Source organism: Octopus bimaculoides, chromosome 4 (assembly GCF_046866305.1).
Source record: "Octopus bimaculoides isolate indiv1 chromosome 4, ASM4686630v1, whole genome shotgun sequence".
In the NCBI taxonomy this organism is placed as follows: Eukaryota; Metazoa; Mollusca; class Cephalopoda; order Octopoda; family Octopodidae; genus Octopus; species Octopus bimaculoides.
The window spans coordinates 23,987,168-24,008,659 of NC_142931.1; the positions used below are offsets into that span (position 1 = coordinate 23,987,168).

The window sequence follows — 21,492 nt, forward strand, 5'->3', positions numbered from 1 at the left end:
CAAACCATGTTGGATGTCATGTAGCAAGTCATTTTCTTCAAGGAAGGTGATTAGTTTTCTTCTGACTATTTGTTCCATGACCTTGCTGATGTGCGAGGTCAGAGAGATAGGTCTGTAGTTCTTGGCCTCCGCTCTGGTACATCCTTTATGAATAGGGCATATTTTACCATCCTTCAGTTTTCTTGGAAGTTTGCCAGTTGCAAGGAAGCTCTGAAAGAGGGACTGCAGTGGTCTTGCTAGGACTCGCTTACATACTTTTAGAAGGATTGCTGGGAATCCATATATACATATATATATATATATATACACACACACATAAGGATAAGCAATAGCCTGGGGTCCATGGAAAAATTCATTTAAATAAAAGGGGTTCTTGGTAGGGAAAAGGTCGGGAACCACTGTTCTAGGGTCTTAAATAAGTACTGTTTCTGTTATAATCAACTGTTGCTCACTTGAACTTCAAACTGATGTGCTAGTATAAATACCTAAAAGTTATTGATCAATCCTTTTTACAATCTCTGCCAAAGAATGGAAACAGACCTAAGTCTTACTATTTTCAAACCATATGAAATTTACTTCTTGCTTGTATGAGATTTTACAACTCTTCAAACTATGTCTAGAAAATGTGTAAATTAGTTTGAAAATACTAAGTCATATTTGTATATTTTAAATATAAAAATCTAGGTACACAAATAGGAAACAGAGAAATCACTGACACACACTTATTTTCTCTTGTTATTTCTCCATGCCAAGATAGAAAGAGGGCATAAAATGATGAGTTTACATTTAATATATGGATATTAACCCTTTCGTTACTGTATTTATTTTGAGATGCTCTGTGTTTCTTTCAATTACTTTAAATATAACAAAGAATTTAGTAAAATAACTTAGTTATCATTCAGCTAGTGTTAGGAACATAAATTGTGACTAAGGTTTGGTGGAAGATTTTAATTCAAAATTTATGAAAATAAGTTTCAGCCGGGTTGGTATCAAAAGGGTTAAGGCAGAAATATAGGAATGCTGAGTTAAAATGCCTCATATTTAGTCTCATCCTTCCTCAGTTCAATTTCAACCCAGGTCAATTTTACTTTCCATTTCTTTCAACCCAATAAAAAAAATATCAGCCATGTGAAATCAATTCAAACCATATACGATCATTCTAAAATATGAATACTACTTTTCAGTTTCGTTTTCCCAACTCATGTTTTACACATTAATTTTTTTTTTTTTTTTTTCAATTTTGGCCTATGAATTGTCAGGGCAAGTATTTTACATCAGAGTTCTGATTCTACTTCTGCTTCATGTAAACTGGAAAGAGTACTTACATTCAGTTAGATATAATAAATAATAAGCTTAGCCTAGAATCTTTGTATGAGGCTCTTTTCTATAAGAACCTTGTATGTGGTGCAGCATAATTACCCGTTGCTTTTTATTGCGTCTATGATTGATTCTGAAAGCATTTTAGTTAAAAACTATTTCACTTACCCATAGGTTCTTTGATGACATCATAATAGTCGGGGGCTTCAAGCCTGTTAACTGGTTCCAAGAATGGCCATGCCATCTTATTTGCCTAAATAAATTAGAAAACATATTTAATATTTATTTAAATGTAAATATTTTTGTTGTATAGTGTATGAATGACTATGGGATTGTACCTAGAAAGTTAATCCCTGAGGTACAAGTCTGGGTAAACTTATTTATGGCAGAGCAGTAATTGCCCATGCATACCAGCCTCTCCTCTCCACGCCAAGGGAAAGGCAAAGGCCGATACAGCTTAGTACCAGTGACGTTGCAACTCATTGCTACAGCTGAGTGAACTGGAGCAATGTGAAATAAAGTGTCTTGCTCAAGAACACAACATATAGCCTATCCAGGAACCGAACTTACTACCTCATGATTGCGAGTCCGATGCTCTAACCTCTGAGCCGTACACCAAGCCAAAAGCACCAGGTAAACAAAGACAACAATAGTTAAAATTCTCAGCTGAAGCCAGTCACTTCAATTATATTGCTAGTGTCCATGGAAAAGCCATGAATATCACAGGTAATATAGCTTCTTCCTTAAATATTTGTCTGATTAGGCATAAAATTATATATATATATAGAGAAGGAGATACAAATATTTACAGTATTGGAAGAAATAAAATTTTATCAACTCATTTTAAAAAAAGTTTCAATCTTCTTCCAAATGACAAAATAAATCTAAGGACAATAGCAGCATCAAAGTATTACCTGAAGGCTGCGAAGTAAGCGCCGTAAACTGTCGTAGTCTTTGTCTGACATGACTCTTTGGGAATATTTATCCCCATGTTCATTCTTTTTACAAGTAGGGCAAAGATACGTATCCATGCTATCTGCTTCACTTTTTGTAACCCCAACACAGCGTCCATGGAACCAATCTTGGCATCGGTCACACCCAATGTAAAATCTGGAATGGATCAAACAGATAAAATAAGTCATCATAAAAACAGAAAAGGAGACAAATTTTTACATAGAATTTGCACAAATGTTTCATTGATAAGTATATATTTAGACTGTTTTACACAAACAGAATTATATTCTTATTGGTTCAGTTGTTTCACCGATTCACTAGGGCATCATTCCAAGCAACAGTAGCTGTTAATTCTCTTCAAGTCTTTCCTTTAACTTTAGTTAAACATTGCAGAGTAATAACAGTTTGTTACTGCTGGAATATGAAGAAAACATTATGAATAAGCATTACAATGTAAGCATTTGTTATACAACAAGAAATATTTTATTCTAAGAGAAGTAGCCAAAAATCTGCCAAATATTTTATCAATGTAAAGCAACTGTGCAAAAAAAAACAAAAAAAACGACAACTTATATTACATATTTCAAATACAATAACCAAGTTTTTGACATGTAACACTAACAGAAGGAATTCCTGAAATAACTTAGCTTGTGCAATACAAGCTTGATTTATATACATACATACAGGCGTACATACATGTATATATATATATATCATTGAGCCTGCTATGGCCAAGTGGCTCACTGCAAACTTCACAATTTTGTGCACTTTTTTTATTTAAACAGAAGCAAATAATGAAAATTTAATATTTTGTCAACAAAAAGAAAAAAAAGAAAAAAGTCAGTTAATTGTTTAAAATGTTCAGAAATGAAAATAATGAAAGAACTAATAAAATGGATGTAGAATTTCAAGATAGAAATGAAGATGAAATGCTTATGAAAGCAAAAGGCAGTGTTAAAAGTAAAAAGAAAAAGAAAAAAAATCATAAAAGAATGTAAACTTAACCAATAATTATAGCTTCTTTAATTTGAAAGCAATTTAAGGTATAGAATATATGTATGTGTGTATATATACATATATATGTATGTGCATATAAATGTGTGTGTGTGTGTACACATACATAATGACTGTCAACTTGCAGATGAGCATGACCATCCTAAATGTTCAAGACAATGGCTGTCAGCAATGCTCATGCTGGAAGTTGAAATCAAAAACAGATTGAACAACATCGCTAAGACTCTCACCTACAAAGCCAAGTAGTCAAGAAACAAGCAAGATCAAGATCTCTGGGTTTGCAATGAGGTGGGAGTTATTTGGGAATTTTCTTCTTCTAGAGAGTTGTCTAAACAAAGTCTAGGGTTCTCTCACTCCAGTTGAAGGATGGCAATTGACTCCGAGTTCATCTGTCCTTTGACAGGTTTTGTTTTTTGTCCTGGAGGGAGTCCAACAAAAACCACTCTTCTTACCTGGTAGGGTTGCAAGTTTAAGCACTGACAATCTGACCATGCAACAGGTTGTACAAGGTTACATGTAAATACATAAGTATATGAGTGCATGTGTGTGTGTGTGTGTATAGATAGACAGACATATGTATAAATGTGCATGTGTGTGTGTGTGTGTGTATAGATAGACAGACATATGTATAAATGTGCATGTGTGTGAAGAGAGAGAAATACTGAACAGAATATGATAACATTTTAGTAACACTAAACTGAGAAAGAAATAAAAATAGATGAGAAGTGTATGGAAAAAGAAATGTCAACAGATTGAAATGTGTAGAATATATAGAAATCTTAAAACTGAAACATGCAGGACAATGAATAGAGAAATGAGAGCGAAATGACACAGACAACCCCAATAATACACCACTGTAGTGATTAGGCTTTGGAGGATCCATCCTCAAGCAGCTAGAGTTAGTATACTACATGCGGACATAGACAAAATGTTTCCATCAGGGGAATAGAGAGAAAGAGACAGACAGACTTTACAAGCAGTCACAGAATCAAAGTGAAAAAAAAAATTGTTCTTCTGATGTGAGTTGGAGTTCCTACTTACTGAGACTTGTCATAAGGAGTTCTGCAAATGCAGTAGAGCTCTTCTGATGTATTCTCTCGATGCAACTTGCATTCATCGCACACGTAGGATTCTATGTCCTGAGCCTGCTCCTCAGAAACAGCTACACAGGCCCCGTGGAACCAATTGGAACACAGATCACAACCAATGTAGAACCTGTAGCAAAACAGAACAACCCTTCATTTACACCAATCTTATTGCCCATCAAGGGCAGTAGGCTAGATGATAGCCAGAGAGCCAGAGAGCCAGTGGGTATATTTGTTCAAGATCTCTTGATGGTTTCAGATAGTTTGGGAAACATTAGAGTCACCAAACTGACTGAACAAGTATAGCAAAGAGAAACAGCTATGCACATCATCCAGCAGCTTTCTCAAGTAAATGGATTATGCAACCATCGCACAGGTCACAAGATCTAAATGTATCATGAAAAGATATTTGGGTATATGTATGCATGTTTGTGTGTGTGTGTAAGAGAGAGAGAAAAGGTTTTAAGTAACAATATCCTTCTCTCCCCTAACTATTATGCTATTATTTCACCATGCAGAAATCATGGAATATGTCAAAGCACCAGTTACTGATGGGATAAATTACTGTCTGAAATGCCCAGTCTACCCATTTCCTGCTACACAAAATGGCCACCTCCCATTCTCAATTTAGTTTACTATCTGCTTAGTATTACCACAGTCTGAATATTATCTCTCCAGTTTATTTACAGTTTAGGGCAAGGGAAATATGTAGTATTAGTATTTATTAAAACTATTAGAACTAATGAAAAAAAACATAAAATGATAAAAACCCAATGAATTCAAAAGAAGGGAAACAATTTGTTACCATCATTCAAAACAGAATAGATTTGAATGTTACTATAAAAGAATACCTGAAAATAATTGCAACAACCAGAAAGAAACAGAAGAATAGCTACAAAGAAAGAAGCTATGCTGATGATAAATGTGTTTTAATATGGGGTAATAACACATGCAAGGATGAATAAGGAGATGATGACAACCAATGGCAGAAGTGGAGAGAATTTTTTAAACTGCTTATCAGACAATGTTGATAATCTGAGCAAGAAAGATGCTGACACACACACATCAGCAATAATGTATTTGACTGAGATGATGCCCTGAGAAAACTCAAACCATGAATATGAAACATGGAAAAAATAAGTCTAAAGTACCAGGTTGATAACCAACTTACCTTACAGAAAAAAAAAAAAACTTTTCAAGTACATTAAATCAAAGCATAACAAACAAATACCATTTTTATGTAACCTTTGTAAAAAGATAAAATTCTGAAAAAAAGAAGTTTTAATCTTTGTTTGCAACTGAACGCATTTCATTATGTGGCATAAATCTAACAAACCAATAACAGATTTTGTAACTTTTACAATTATTCTACTGTTTTATGTAGATATTATCACAGATTTGTCCATTAACATCATTTGCCATAAGAAATGAAAATGATAATGTTACATTCTGTTTTTCCAAGCACTATACTAGGCTGAACTCAACTGGAAAGATGAGATGTGGTTTTAAAACTACTGCAGCTTTTTCATTGATGAGTCACTTCTTGACCACCTTTATTTGGCAGTCCACATTCTGGACAATTATTGATGAGGTTGATGTGGACAGTAAATTGACCAACAGATTTGATAATGACAGAAAACAAATGTAATATACCTTATCGAGTACATTTGCATTAACTTTGCTAATGTGATACATACATGGCAAATTAGTTTCACATTTGCTGGTTATACACACAAAATACATCCATGACATGTTAGATATATTCATTTTAACTTTCTTGATGTAGAGCATAAAGTATGTGTACCTCTGCCTTACCTTTGATGGAATACTCACAAACATTGAAATATAACTGCCTTACCTTTGTTTGCACATGCATATTCATGAAGTGCTCTCTGCAATATATTCGTTGATGCGTACTTAGACACTTGTGCATTTGTTTGTGTGCACACTGAACATTAATTTTCCTTGTGTATACACATGAAATACATCCAAGTGATAAAGAGATTAAGCTAATTTTTCTAATACCAATTTATACAAATGAGATACACTATCCCATAGAGTAAATTATAGTTCTGCATAAACAAATACTTTCTATACAGATTTACGGGTTGGTTTAAAAGTTACCTAAAATACTGTTTCTCATGTGTATACAGCCAGTAAGAAGGCATTTACGAAAAAAGGAAGAGGACAACAACAGAAGGCTTTACTTACTTTGAGTCGTCATATGGTGTCTTGCATATGCAGTACAATTTTTCAGCTGGATTAAAAGATTTTCCAGTTGATATAATCTTCTGCTTCTTCTTCTTAGAAACAGTAACAGCAGCAGGAGCTGTGGGTGCCGCTACTGATGCATTTACTGTATCATCTTTACGTCTGGCAGCAACTGGAGATGTTGCAGCAACTGCTGCTTTCGTAACGGTTTTCTTTTTCTGTTTCTTGATGCATTCATTTATTTCCATCTGAAAATCAAAACATAAAGCAACATTTAAGTAAAAAATAAGAGAAAACATAATTTCTAAATCATTAAACAGTAAGCAGAATGTAAAAGTTGTTCAAAATACCTGAATATCATGTTGAAGATTCTTCTCCATTAATGAACGTTTACGTAAAATCTCTTTTTTCAAGGCTTCTTTTTGTTTGAAGAGCACAGCTTGAAGCTTGGAGGCAATAACACGCTTCTGCTTCTCCTCAGCACACTCTTGTTTCTTAATCCTTTTTTGTTCTACTTTCTCCTCTCTTTCAATTTTATCAAGAATATTCTTTAGAGCTTGACTACACACAGAAAGGCTGCAAAACAGAATATAACAATAGATACATTAAATAGGCATTCATATATTTTTATAGTATGGGCACATTGTGTATTTTATTTCTAGCATGGGAACATTACGTTGATCCTAAAAGGGCATAGATTAACTTACTTTAGAGTCTTGCTTTTTAACTTGAAAACTAATAAACTAACATACCAGTTTTCAACTACTTTTCTTCCAGAAAAAAAACAGTAATTTTTAATTTTTTAATTTTTTAGATGTAAACTATGATTTGTAGAGAAAATTTTACTGATCAGTTTTTTTGTAAGAACAAAGGGGTTATTAAGTAGTTTCTTTGTAAGTGCAAGCATAGCCATAAAATTAAGAACTTTACATTGCTGTCCCACTGTGCAAAACCTTATCTTCTACACAGCCACAATTTGACCTGTTGAAATCGGATACACAAAAACTGTGTAGAAACCTGTCAAGTGGGCTGTACCTACAGCCGGATGGTAGAATTAACTTGCTGCTCAGTTTAACCCACCACTTGGCCCTTCAGTATCTTTGGGTGAGCCCTCTGTTTGCAAGCATTCAGGCCAGATATCCAGCCTGAGAAGTAACTTCCTCCTTTACCCCACCACCATTCCCTACAAAAGAATCATGGGTGCTGTTCTTCCTTGTCTGAGTAAACCACACAAAAAATTTGCTAGTGAAAGCTACACATCTGAAGAGATATCTCAGCTAGTGCTGCTATTATAATACTCACAAGAATAAAACAACAACCAATTTACAATAAGGTGGAATTAATACAGTTGATTTTAACAGGAATGTAAGGCAGCACCATTTGTGGACCCCACCCCCAATTTCAACTAGTGTGCATTTAATGAGAAGTTATTCAACAACCAAAAACATCTACTATAATACTGTTGTGTATTTCTCCATCACAGCATATGAATGAGAAAGGAAGGGGTGATGGCAAACTTAGTAGTGAGATGATGGAAGTTCTATGGTGAGAAAAGAAAAAATCAAACAGCGTTTCAACTTTGCATGAGTATATGTGTGTGCATGTAAAAAGGAGTCATGTGAAAGTTTGTGCGTGTGTGTGCATGCAATGGAAGTGGGACAGTGAACATTCAACACTGAAAAGAAAAAAATCAAACAGTGTTTCAACTCTGTGTGAGCATATGTGTGTACAAGGGAAGTATGTGAATGTCTGTGATTATTTTGTACCTTATTTATATATAAAATACAACAATTAGCCGTCATTTTTGATGGCAAGGGGCCAGCTAATATAAGCAATAACTTACCGAATTTGTTCATCCTTCTGTTCTGGAGTGAGAGCTTTAGGCTTTGCTTTTGGCGTCTCTACAGCAGTAGAGACAGTATTGGTGACTATAGGGATGGTCGTACTGGTTGAGCTTGTAGCTTGCTTCAGCACCAATTGTTGAGGCAATGCACTGATGATCTTATCCTTAGATTTCCCTTGTATGGCTGCAAGAGCCTGTAAGGTAGTAATAGGTTGTGATTTCTGTGCTTGCATTTGCCGCTGATATGCCAGTAATTTCGCTTGGATCTCTGGGCTTTGATTTTGCAGCAAAGCTTGTCGAACAACTGCGATAAAAATAAACAAAATCTTAATTTAACAGTAAAATGTTGATTTCTCTCAAACAACCTGAAAGATAATTTAATTACTTTCCTTAAGTACGAGGTCATACATTTTATAACAGGAGAGGGTGAAGTTAATTCAACTAAACTATCAACTGAACTTTGACTATGTTTAAACAAAATATATAATGTATTACAGTAAATATAAAAAGCAAGTTATGTTAGAATACCAAACAGAATGGAAAGGACTAATGTTTTGGACAGGTTCCTTCATTTGAAATATTCTGAAGGAATATATATATTATAATATATATACATTATAATCACTCAGCAATACTGGACTGAGTGATTATAATGTATATTAGAATTAATAGAAGCAAGATCTATCTGGTAAAAAAGAGGGTCTTGTCAATCAAATCAACTGCAGTAAATTAAACTAAGAAATAAGTGGTATATAACTAGATACTGTGATTAGGGTTAGGGTTGATATTATTTCCATAATTCATTGAGTGTAACTTATTTAATTCTTTAATAAACCATTCAAGTTCATTTAACTCTTGTTTCTATAAAGGAGGTAAATTTTGATAATGATAATGAACTTATTGTATCATTATTGTATACCATATGAGTAACTTTTCCTCAGTGTTTTGTCATCTATTCCTCTCAAGTGAAGAGAAGTATGTGGAATAAAGTGTGCTGTTTAATGACCCAAATGCCAACAATGAATTTGAACTCATAACGTGAGGTGTTAATCCACTCAACCATTTTAACATTTCATATGCAATACTAGAAACAGGAGAAACAGAAAGTTCCGTAACAGAAAGCAAAACATACAAAAGAATATAAAATAATTTCTTTTAACAATAAGTTAGATACCTTGTTGCACAACTTGAGGAGTAAGTGCATATTTTGTGGTTGTTGTTGCAGTGACAGCTGCAGTTGCATGAGTTACTGTGCTGGAGGTAGTTGCAGGAGCATTAGAGCCAGCAGCCAGGGCAGTGAGAGGACGGGCTGTTGTCAAAACACTGGTGCCACCAACACTACCAGTGTTCATAATAGCAATAGGGACTGTTGTTGTACCAGGGCGACTTGTAACCACAGACACAATAGGCTTGGCAATCACACGACTGGTTAGTGGAGAAGCTGTTAACATAGTGGTACTTGCAGGTACCACAGTGTTGACAGCTGGACGAGATACAACAGTGGTTAGTATAGTTGTAGTGCTAGTATTTTGAGTGACTTTGGAATTAGACAAGGAAACCACTGCACTAGTGGTAACTGCAGGAGCTGTTGCAGTTGGTGTTGTTACTGCAGGAGCAGTTGTTGACGCTACCGTTGCAGCTACTGTTGAAGTTGCTACTGCTACTGTTGTTGCTGGTACAGTTGCTGTTGTTGTTGTTGAAGCTGCTACTGCTGTTGTTGTTGCTGCAGCTGCCGCAGCTGCTGCTGCTGTTGTTGTTGTTGTTGTTGCTGCTGCTGCAGCTGAAGCAGTTGTGGCTGTTACTGTGGTTGTTATCGTTGTTGTGGTTGTTGTTGTTGTTCCAGCAACATTTGGAGTAGTGCTTGGGGCAGTTGTAGTGGCAGTAACAGTTGGTTGTGTATTTGCAGCAGGGACAACAAGCCTAGTAGGCTGAGCTGTTGCACCAGCAGCAGCAGAGGTGCTAAGTAAAACGGTCTGCTGTTGTGGCCGGATGGTCACTTGTGGACGTACTTGACCAGGTGTAGTAGTTGTAGAAACAGTAGCCACAGTAGGGGCAGTTGTAGGAAGTGTTATCAATTGCAGACGGCCGTCAGGAAGCCTTACTATTTGCTGACCTGCAATATTAAATAAACAATACAATTGGTGGAGTTGAAAAATTAATTCAGAATATAACAATAATTAACAAACAAAGTACAGACACAAAGCTATTCTCATGAAATACAAAACTATAATTGTATCCTACCATCAGTTTTATCTCCTTGGCAAAGAAATATAATTTCGATGGTCCATCATTTAACTGCAAACAAGCACCATAGCATAATAAGCTTACCACTGAAAACAGTGATAGCACTCCATAGTTCATAAGATCAAATCCTTGCATGAGCAGAGATCTTCCTGTGAGTTTAAAAACACTAATAGGAAACCACACAGCTATAGTTATTCATAAATCACAATGCAAACATAAATATCTTCCACAGTGAACTAATGCTCCAACGATGTATGCAGCAGTACTATTATGTGTTACTGTTTTTAATAATTTTTTTGTCTTTTAGATAACATGTTTTTTGTTGTTGTTTTTTTTTGGTTTTTTTTTTGAATTTCTGAAAGAACAAATCATCATTATGTAGTCACTTGGCAGTGAAAAAACCTCTGATGGAATACAAATTCTGAAACCATTTGTTTATTTCATCAGAGAAGTTTTACTACTGAGCAAAGTCTTACATTGATAAGACTCTCTTTCCCTATAAAGTTATATGTATTATGCCAAACATTAGAACTTCTATTTGAATCATAAAAAGTTTAGATAGAAAACTTCTTCAGTGAAGTAGTAATGTAACTTGGAAGCTACTCCAATCTCACTATCATTTTATAACAGTAAAAAAAAAAAAAAAAAACTAAATAAAACACAAAACATACCAGGTAAGAGTCCTCGTACTTGAAGCTGTCCTTGAGGTCCTTGAATAATTTGTACATTCTGTACTTGACCAGGCATACCTTGAGCAATAACTTGTGGTCTTATTTGAACAGTAGCTGAAATGGTCAACATGTAAGATCATATAGTTGTTTTCTTTAACATCTTCAAAGAAAATATCAATACTAAAATCTCAGAAAATATAGATTCTGTACCAATTTGTATTTTGCATGAGGGAGCTGGTGTTAGCGGTGGTGATGATAATGATGATGTTAGATGATGATTTGTCAGGGTAACATAGCAAGTGCACTTTTATGTAATTCATATAAGCAACAGGGTCAACCAAAAATTGGATACTGATAATGTTGGTGTCAGTGATAGTGGTGGTGCTGGCGCTGGTGGCAGCAGTGGTGGGGGTGGTCAGGATCAAAACTTTATTAATTTCTAGATTAAGGCTCGTTAACATATGATATTTCTCTATCATCTATCTATATGTCTGACTGATTATCTCTTTCTCTCTTTATAATAAATATATTATAGTGAAGGCGCATGGCTCAGTGGCTAGAGTGTCAGGCTCACAATCATGAGGTAGTGAGTTCAATTCCTGGATTGGGCAGTGTATTGTGTTCTTGAGCAAGACACTTTATTTCATCTTACTCCAGTTCACTCAGCTGTAGAAATGAGTTGCAACATCACTGGTGCCAAGCTGTATCGGCCCCTTTACTTTTCCCTTGGATAACATTGGTGGCATGGAGAGGGGAGGCTGGTATGCATTGGTGACTCCAGGTCTTCTATAAAAAACCTTGCCCAGACTTGTACCTCGGAGGGGAACTTTCTTGGTGCAATCCCATGGTCATTCATGATGGAAGGGAGTCTTTTTATCTTTATATATATATATATATATATATATATATATATATATATATATATATATATAAATTATATAGGGAAATGTATAATGTATATATACATCTAGCTGAAGGATTAAAATTAATCAAAGGACATACCAAGTATGTCTACCTGCTGGAAATAACAGTCAAAACTCTTATTTAAATCGCCAAAATACACTGATAGTAACTACAGAAATCATCTGTCCGAAGGTAAACAGGTTAGACAATCTCTAGATAATAATAGAGTCAGTGATATCTTCGGAAATATTTTCTCCTGAGTTTTTTGAGGAGTAGGTAGTAACTCTATAAGATGTACCCGGTGCAAGCTATGGACACATAAGAGGTGCAGCAATATCAAAGGCAGATTAACTACAAAGTTAGTCTTTGTATGTGGCAGATGTTCAGGTGCAATAAACACTGTAAACAAACAGGAAACAACTTCTATCTCATTCCAGGGAGAAAAACTAGAGGTAGTTGATAGCTTCCGCTATCTGGGTGACCAAGTTAGTAGTGGGGGTGGGTGCACTGAAAGTGTAACTGCTAGAATAAGAATAGCCTGGGCCAAGTTTAGAGAGTTCTTACCTCTGCTGGCGACAAAGGGACTCTCACTCAGGGTAAAAGGCAGACTGTATGACGCATGTGTACGAACAGCCATGCTACATGGCAGTGAAACATGGGCTGTGACTGCTGAGGACATGCGTAAGCTTGCAAGGAATGAAGCCAGTATGTTCCGCTGGATGTGTAATGTAAATGTGCATACCCGTCAGAGTGTAAGTATCTTGAGAGAAAAGCTGAACATAAGAAGCGTCAGTAGTGGTGTGCAAGAGAGACGATTGTGCTGGTTTGGACATGTGGTGAGAATGAATGAGGATAGCTGCGTGAAAAAGTGCCACTCCCTAACAGTTGAGGGAACCCGTGGAAGAGGTAGGCCCAGGAAGACCTGGGCTGAGGTGGTGAGGCAAGACCTTCGAACATTGGGCCTCACCGAGGCGATGACTACTGACCGAGACCTTTGGAAATGTGCTGTGCGTGAGAAGACCCGGCAAGCCAAGTGAGATCGTTGCCAGTGCCCCTGGACTGGCTCTTGTGCGGGTGGCACATAAGATGTACCATCCTGAGCGTGACCGTTGCCAGTACCGCCTGACTGGCCTTGTAGGGTTTTCGAGCGAGATCGTTGCCAGTGCCCCTGGACTGGCTCTTGTGCGGGTTGCACATAAAAGACAGCATTTCGAGCGTGGCCGTTTTCGTGCGGGTGACACGTAAAAGCACCCACTACACTCTCTGAGTGGTTGGCGTTAGGAAGGGCATCCAGCTGTAGAAACTCTGCCAAATTAGATTGGAGCCTGGTGTAGCCATGCGGTTGCACCAGTCCTCAGTCAAATCGTCCAACCCATGCTAGCATGGAAAGCGGACGTTAAACGATGATGATGATGATGATGATGATGATATATATATATATATATAGGGAGAATTCATGAAAAAACAGCAGACGAAGACAGGTGGTGTAGACAACAAATGGATGTATTAGTATAACACTCGGGAATAGAGAAAGTCTTTAACGTTTCAAGCCTACACTCTTCAACAGAAAGGAACACAGAAAGAAACAAGGAGAGAAAAAAAAGAGAGAAAATATATATATATATATATATATATATATATATGAATGAATAGAGACAACAGAGGAAAAGAGGACTATTTAGTCCTCTCAGGGATAAAATAACCTCCTTAAGTGCTGTTGTACAATAAAATGCACCCAGTACACTCTAACACAGTTGGTGATAGGAAAGGTAACATGATGTAGAAAATATGTTCAAAATGAAATTATGAGCAAGCCTTGATCCTCCAACTGTCTAGAAGGGCAGTAATTCAGAATAAGGATTCAGTCCATGATAATCCATGCAACTTATGCCACCAGGCAAAAGTGGTCATTAGATAACAATGATGATAACGAGTCTACATATATATATAGTAAATACAAAAAAGCAAAGAACACAAAAAAAAACAACGCGAGGACGTGGTACATGTAAAGTATTAGCAGACACTCAGGGAAAGAAAGAAAGACGGTTTAATGCTTTGAACAGAGCTCTTCTTCAGAAACAGAGGAAAGTCCAATAGAAAGGAAGTCAGAGGAAGAAAATCGCCAACGATTCACAATCATCATCATCATAATTTACCGTCCATTATCCATGTTGGCATGGGTTGGATGGTTTGGCCAGAGCTGGCAAGCTGGGGAGCTGCACCAGACTTCAGTTCTGATTTGGCAAGGTTTCTACAGCTGGATGCCCTTCCTAACACCAACCACTTTACAAAGTGTGCTGAGTGCTTTTATGTGGCACTGCATGGGTACTTTTATGTTGCACCACACAGGTGCTTTACACCACCAGAAGGACTGGTTTTAATACTTCTGCTTCAGAGTACATACGTACATACAAACACAGGATAAAAAAGTTAAAAATCCTTCCCAAGCCATATAAACTCATAAGGCAGGTTTCCCATATTCTGTGATGTATATACGCTCCATCACCTTCCCCTGGATGGGATGCCAGCCCATCGCAGAATTACTCACTTTTGCCAGCTGAATGGACTGGAGCAACATGAAATGAAATTTTGCTCATGAACACAATGCGCTGTCCAGTCCAAGAATCAAAACCACAATCTTACGATCATGAGTCTAACCCCTGACCACTAAGCCACATGCCTCTACACACACACACACACACCCACATATCAAATAGTGTGTTGGTTAGACTGATTATTACTTCACACCTTAGAGTCTCATGCAACTGACTAATGGCAAACATACATATATAACATAAAACAACGGATTATTTTGATTAAATAGGATACTTGCGACAGTAATATATATAAAAGAGTGGTATCAACTTGAAGTAATAATAAAATGAGAAATTACCTCGAGTGGCCTGTAACTGTCCTGGAGAAATAAGCCGAGCTGTGGCTCCACTAGCTGTGGAAACCACAGTACCTGGTTTAGGTGCAAGAGTAACATTAGTTGTAGGGCGAAGTGTAATTGTGGTACCTGGTAACTGAACCTTCACACCTGGCCGGATGGCACTGGCAGTAGTAGCTGACAAACTGTTCGACAGAGCAGCAGCAGCTGAAATAATGAAATATTTATAGTGTAAACTTGTGTGTTTTAAATAGGTAAAAGCATGCATAAATAAGGCACAGAGAAGCTTGAAAAGTAGTGAATAAACTAAGAAGAATTGAATTCATGCAAATACTTTTATCAATTTGTTTGATGCCTGACTATTCTCTCTCTCCCATGCACTCACACACACACACAATCAGTAACTTCATTATCTTAAGTAAAAGCAAGCTAACGAACAAATAAATAAACAGAACGATACATTTTTAATGTAAAAAAAAAAATCCAGAAAGCTTACCTGGGGAAGCAAGGATTGTTTTTGGTTGCACTTGAACTCTCTTTATTACAGCAGGTGTTGTTATTATAGTTGGTGTATTTGAAGATTTCTGTGCAGATGAACTGTTTACACCCAAAGCAAGTGACACCACAGAACCTCCAGAGCTGGTGGCATTGGCCTTGCCAGCTTCCTGCAAGAGCCTTTTCTGTTGAAGATTCAAACGCTGCTGTTTGAGCTGCATTTCCATTTGAGCTTTGATTTGAGCAGCATTTTGAGGTAACCCACTGCTTGAAGGAGAACTACTTGCACCAACACTAGATTGCTGACTAGTTTTTTCTTGTAATGCTGCTCGCTGTTTTTCCAACCTGAAAAGATAATCAAAGTTTATCATTCAAATCAAAATCGGGTGTAATTATATATATTTCGAATTCTAGATCTTGTTACTACTTTGACAATTTATGTCAATTTTACTACTTTAGTCAGAGTCATTCAATTATCATCTCTCTTGATTCAACATTACATATAATTCCTTCAAAATATTTACATAATGAAATATATAAAATATATCAAATATTCAAAGCAGTAAATAAATTTTATACACCAACTGAAATACTTAAAGAGCAAAAAAATCTCAAAGAGCAAAAAAATAATAATAGAGTTTTAGGACTGTGGGAAGATGAATGCACGAAACCAAACAAGTAGAAAGTTTAAATTACTTTTCTCCAAACTGCTTGATTTCCCATAATTCTAATTGTTCTTCTGGTGTCCAGGTTTCTGTAACACTTGGTTCAGTTTGTTTTGGAGACTCTGCTCGCTTACGTTCACGCAATCCACTTCGCTGGGGAGTGTATTTCTCTGAAAGAGACAAGAAATTTTCTTGCATAAAAAAAAACCTACCTAACTGAAAAAAAAATTAACAGACTAACAAAAACAAAGGAAAAAGTTTTCCTAAATATCCAAAGATGAAATAAAGAAAGTAAATTATAATAAATCTTATCTCTTTTATTACAAGAAATCTTATCTCTTGACAGTACACTAACATAAACAGTAGTATATTGAACTAAAGGCTACACAATCATTAAACAGTCATTCCCATTGGAATCAACTTTGTTTTGCATGCTTCCCAGGCTTAGTAAAATAAATGTCAGACATACTGGATGTGGGTTCATTCAACCACATTATACTCCCTTAAAAATGTCTAGCCTTGTACAAATTTAAGAATTATTATTCTCCTTATATTGATTGTTGTTGTTAGTGTTATAAAATAGCAGAACCAGTAGAGCATCAGATTATGCTTAGACTCCATTAAGATTGCCTTTCATCCATCAAAGGCTGATAAAATAAATGCTAGTTTCTCCCCAGAACTTGTAGCTGTGTACCTACATGAGAAATAAGAATTATTATATTTGCTCTCCATCCCTCCAGTGTTTATAATGTGTCTAATCAGTAAAAATAAATATTCAAACAACTCTATTCTAAAAATTATCTGTGTGTCAAGTCAAACAGTCAGCATAATTTGAAAGAAGGTGATAAGGAACTAGAAAAAACATAGTTTCATTCAGAGGATGCCCTCACACTCCCAATGTAAATTTTGTCTTTTTATTCTTTAATGATAAACATTATTATAATAATATATAAACATTATAATAAAATATAAAAGGAGTCTCTGAACTTGTATAAAAGTTTTATACTTAAAAACAAACAAACAAAAACACCATTATTAATGATTTCTTACACAGACAGAAGACCTCAGATTAAATAGTAGAAAGATTTTAATATTTATTTTTTTCTGCTCTAGGCACAAGGCTGAAATTTTGGGGAAGGAGGCCAGTCAATGAGACCAACTCCAGTACTCAACTGTTACTTAATTTATCGACCCCCAAAAGGATGAAAGGCAATGTCAACCACAGCGGAATTTGAACTCAGAACGTAAAGACAGATGAAATACCATTTACCATTTTGCCTGGCATGCAAACGTTTCTACCAATTCACTGCCTTAAGATTTTAATATTTATTAAAATTCTCAGGAATTACACTATTATGATAAAATATAAAAGGAGTCTCTGAACTTGTATAAAAGTTTTATACTTAAAAACAAACAAACAAAAAACACTATTATTAATGATTTTTTACAAAGACAGAAAACCTCAGATTAAATGGTAACAAGATTATTTTTCCCAATCAGATGTTACTGAACCATTATAAATTTTATCAAATTTTCAGTAAGTCTGACAAAGATCAAGTAAGTGTCTTGCCAAGCTGTAGCATACATTAAACTCAAACTCTTACAGTCAATAGTTTTGCATTTTAACCTGTTACTAATAATTTATCAGTAACTCTTAAGTTAACTTTATTTCATATACTGTTATGTACATCTATGGCAGACATGTGTCATTCTTTCAAAATATACCAGATCTATTTGATCAATGTTAATTCTCATCTTAGCTTGTTAAAAGAAAACATTATGCAACAATGTCATAAAGTAAATCCTTTCACAGAGTCCCCAGCTCAACTGGATCAGTACTTAATTTTGCTTTTTGTACCATTAAGCCAATGAAAGACAACTCTCTCCTTGGATATATGACAGTCTATTGTAGATAATTTTTTTTCACTGAGAACTTAAACTCAGGAACAAACACATACACACACACATATATACGGCGAGCTGGCAGAAACTTTAGCACGCCGGGCGAAATGCTTAGCGGTATTTCGTCTGCCGCTACGTTCTGAGTTCAAATTCCGCCTAGGTTGACTTTGCCTTTCATCCTTTCGGGGTCGATTAAATATATACATGACAGGCTTCTTACAGTTTCTGTCTACCAAACCCACTCACAAGGCTTTGGTCAGCTCAAGGCTGTAGTAGAAGATACTTGCCCAAGATACTCTGCAACAGGATCAAGCCCAGAACCATGCAGTTGGGAAGGTTGCTAATATTCCATACATAAACCTAAAACATTATGCAGTTTCATTCCAATTGTAGAATCTTACATCATGATCTGAGTCAAACAAAATGGCTTTTAAAGTTACAAAGTGCCTCCAATCACAAACCAGTTTTATTACATCTAACCCCATCTTCAACCATCTGTCACTCTCCCTCACACTCTTGTGAAACTATACCCACTTTTCCCAACCATCCTAATCCACTGTCCGTATCCTTTCTTATGCTCTCTTTTTTGTGCTTTAAGAGTTTGTTCATGCACCCTATCACTCCCATCTTATCTGCTCCCCAGCTACTTGCACACTCCCTTATAAAATGCAGGGTAGCATGTATCTTCTCTATAGCAAGATGTTTCCACTTTTCTGTCTATCAAACTTTAACCTCTCAACACCTGGCATAAATCCATCTCTCCCTTCTCAAATACCCATACACACACTTAGTCAAGAGGGCGTTTTCCATTCCCTGTTCTTTTCCCATCTTGCAAGTTACTTGGCAACCTCGATGCAGCGCTGCAGCTCATCTGATCATGTCAAATTGTTCAACCAATGCCAATATGGAAAAGGACATTAAATAATGAGTACGATCATCATCATCATTGCTATGATTTATTGCTACAGCTGAAAACATTCAGATTAAGCAGTTAAAGAATACAGAATGGCATGATTTCTGGTAGTTTGAAAGCTGTGCTACCGTTGAGCAGTTCCTCCTGAAAATCCTTAGGAAATTTAATCTTACTCATCATAGAAGTACTAATTGTTAACATGGAGTTTATTAGATCATTGTCAGAATATGCTGCTCCACTAGTTTTATGTCAAATTAAAGGACAGTCACTGTTCCAAATAATTCTGAATAAACTATGTCAGCTATCAATTTCCTTGAATCAGACTAAATTTCAAACATACATGAGGTTACCTACATGTACTTTACGGTAGTTGTTCAACCTATTAAAAATAGTAGCTAAATTCACTTCAAACCATATGCTACAAGGTTAAAAAAAGAAGGATACGCTGTAATGATATGAGATGGTCATGACTGGAATGGTTTATTTAAAGATCTACTTCATCAGAATTGTATAGGGATTAAAGAATAATAATTCCATATGCATCTGACTTTAACTGCTGACTTATAAAGGGCAAATGTGTACAGATGGATATTCATTCATCCAATTTACATGTTTTTCCAAGCTAGCATGAGTTTGATGAATATTCATTACTGAAGCATAGTTATTACAGACAGATGCTTTTCCTGCTTCAAACTCTAACCTGGTTGTCAAATATGGACATCAAAAGTGCAGAGTAGGCAGACAATTTGTTGATAGAGAATGATAACAAACTTCACCAATTTTTTGGATTAGTGCAGAAAGTAAACATTTACAGAGACATGCAAATGTGTGTACACACACACACACACACACACGTATATATACGACAGGCTTTGTACAGTTTCCATCTATGAAATTAACTTCAAGGCAGTAGTTGACCCAGGATTACAGAAGACACTTGCACAAAGTGCTATGCAGTGAGACTGTACAATCTCTCTCTCTCTCTCTCTGTTTATTATATCAAAAGTATACAGTCTACCCTGACATTTGCCACTGGCCAGGCTGTTCGTGACTGTTGAATAGAAAAAGGGATTTACATCTTTCATGAAGTTAGGTAGACCTAAAACATGCTTGGATGGGTCGAACACAAATTTAGATATGTAGAGATTATATAAGAAATTAAGATGTATGTATGAGTCAAACACTCCTACTATTTTCTGATTGTATATTGGAACTTTAATTGAAGAGAAAAGTTAAATTTGGAGGAGTGGCCTTGGTTCTTGTTCAAAGCACAAACGCCTAGATGTTAGCTATTGTTGTCTATTGGTGCAAATGGACAGCTCTCACCTGTCACCAACCCTCACATTTTTTATATTCTGAGTTCAAATTCCACTGAGGTCGACTTTGTCTTTCATCCTTTCGGGGTTGATAAAATAAATACCAGTTGAGCACTGGGGTCAATGTAATCGACTTACTCCAGCCCCTGAAATTGCTGGCCTTGTGCCAAAATTTGAAACCAAAATATTTCTTCTTGATCAAACATGTTTCTCATTGCAGAGCAGAAACAAACATCACTTGAATGACAGTGATGCTCATTTACAACACAAGATGTCAAGATAAGGTGTACACACATACATATACAACAAGCATCTTTCAGTTTCCACCTGCCAAATCCACTCACAAGGCTTTGGTCAGCCCAGGGCTATAGTAGAAGACACCTGCTCCAGATGCCATGCAGTGGGACTATACGCGAAACTACATGAATATATATATATATATATATATATATATATATATATAGATATATATATATACATACACATGTATTTGTGTGTTTATGTGAGGGAGTTCATATCACCCCTTGTATTCATTGGTTGTAAACAATGGCCTCACAAGCAAACAGTGTTGTTTGTTTCCAGTTCATAACAAAAACATATCTAGGCTGGTTGTTGTTTGATAGATTGAGAGATTATAACCTTGCTTGAAATAAGTGCTGGTTGGTTTCAGGAAGTGCATCTGGCAGTAAAAAATACTGCACCACCTTACTCATCTGACCCATTCAAGTATGGAAAAGGTGGGCATTAAGACAAAAATGACAATGCTGGTTTCTTTGCATTTTCTGTCTACAATTTCATTTACAGGGCATTGATCAATCTGACATGAAAGTAGAAGAAATTTGACCAAGGTGTCACACAAAATGATATTCATTGCCACATAGCCAAGCACGCATGAATACACACACATACATACACACACATTTAGATACAAACATATACACATACATACACATAAAATTTAATTTTTTACACAATTCTAAATCTTAAATAAGCTGGGGAAAAAAATCATTTTTCAGTAAAATGATAATTTTGGCATTATAGAGCTTAAAACAAATAGAAAAAAGAAAAC

General features: G+C 35.9%; 1 protein-coding gene across 4 annotated transcripts in view; it reads right to left on the minus strand.

The window, feature by feature from the left end:
• LOC106882806 (nucleosome-remodeling factor subunit BPTF) overlaps positions 1 to 21,492 on the minus strand; it is a 72,369-nt gene that overhangs the window by 1,771 nt on the left and 49,106 nt on the right. For 2 of the 4 annotated variants that reach the window (XM_052966950.2, XM_089350507.1), the window contains exons 11-21: positions 16,324 to 16,462; positions 15,629 to 15,972; positions 15,136 to 15,339; positions 11,340 to 11,453; positions 9,599 to 10,537; positions 8,425 to 8,728; positions 6,932 to 7,157; positions 6,582 to 6,829; positions 4,327 to 4,500; positions 2,232 to 2,427; positions 1,486 to 1,570 (exon numbers count right to left, since the gene is read on the minus strand). In XM_052966950.2, the coding sequence (XP_052822910.2) occupies positions 1,486 to 1,570; positions 2,232 to 2,427; positions 4,327 to 4,500; positions 6,582 to 6,829; positions 6,932 to 7,157; positions 8,425 to 8,728; positions 9,599 to 10,537; positions 11,340 to 11,453; positions 15,136 to 15,339; positions 15,629 to 15,972; positions 16,324 to 16,462 (2,973 nt within the window). The remainder of the gene's footprint in view (positions 1 to 1,485; positions 1,571 to 2,231; positions 2,428 to 4,326; positions 4,501 to 6,581; positions 6,830 to 6,931; positions 7,158 to 8,424; positions 8,729 to 9,598; positions 10,538 to 11,339; positions 11,454 to 15,135; positions 15,340 to 15,628; positions 15,973 to 16,323; positions 16,463 to 21,492) is intronic. The other 2 variants (XM_052966951.2, XM_089350508.1) reach the window with 1 other exon arrangement.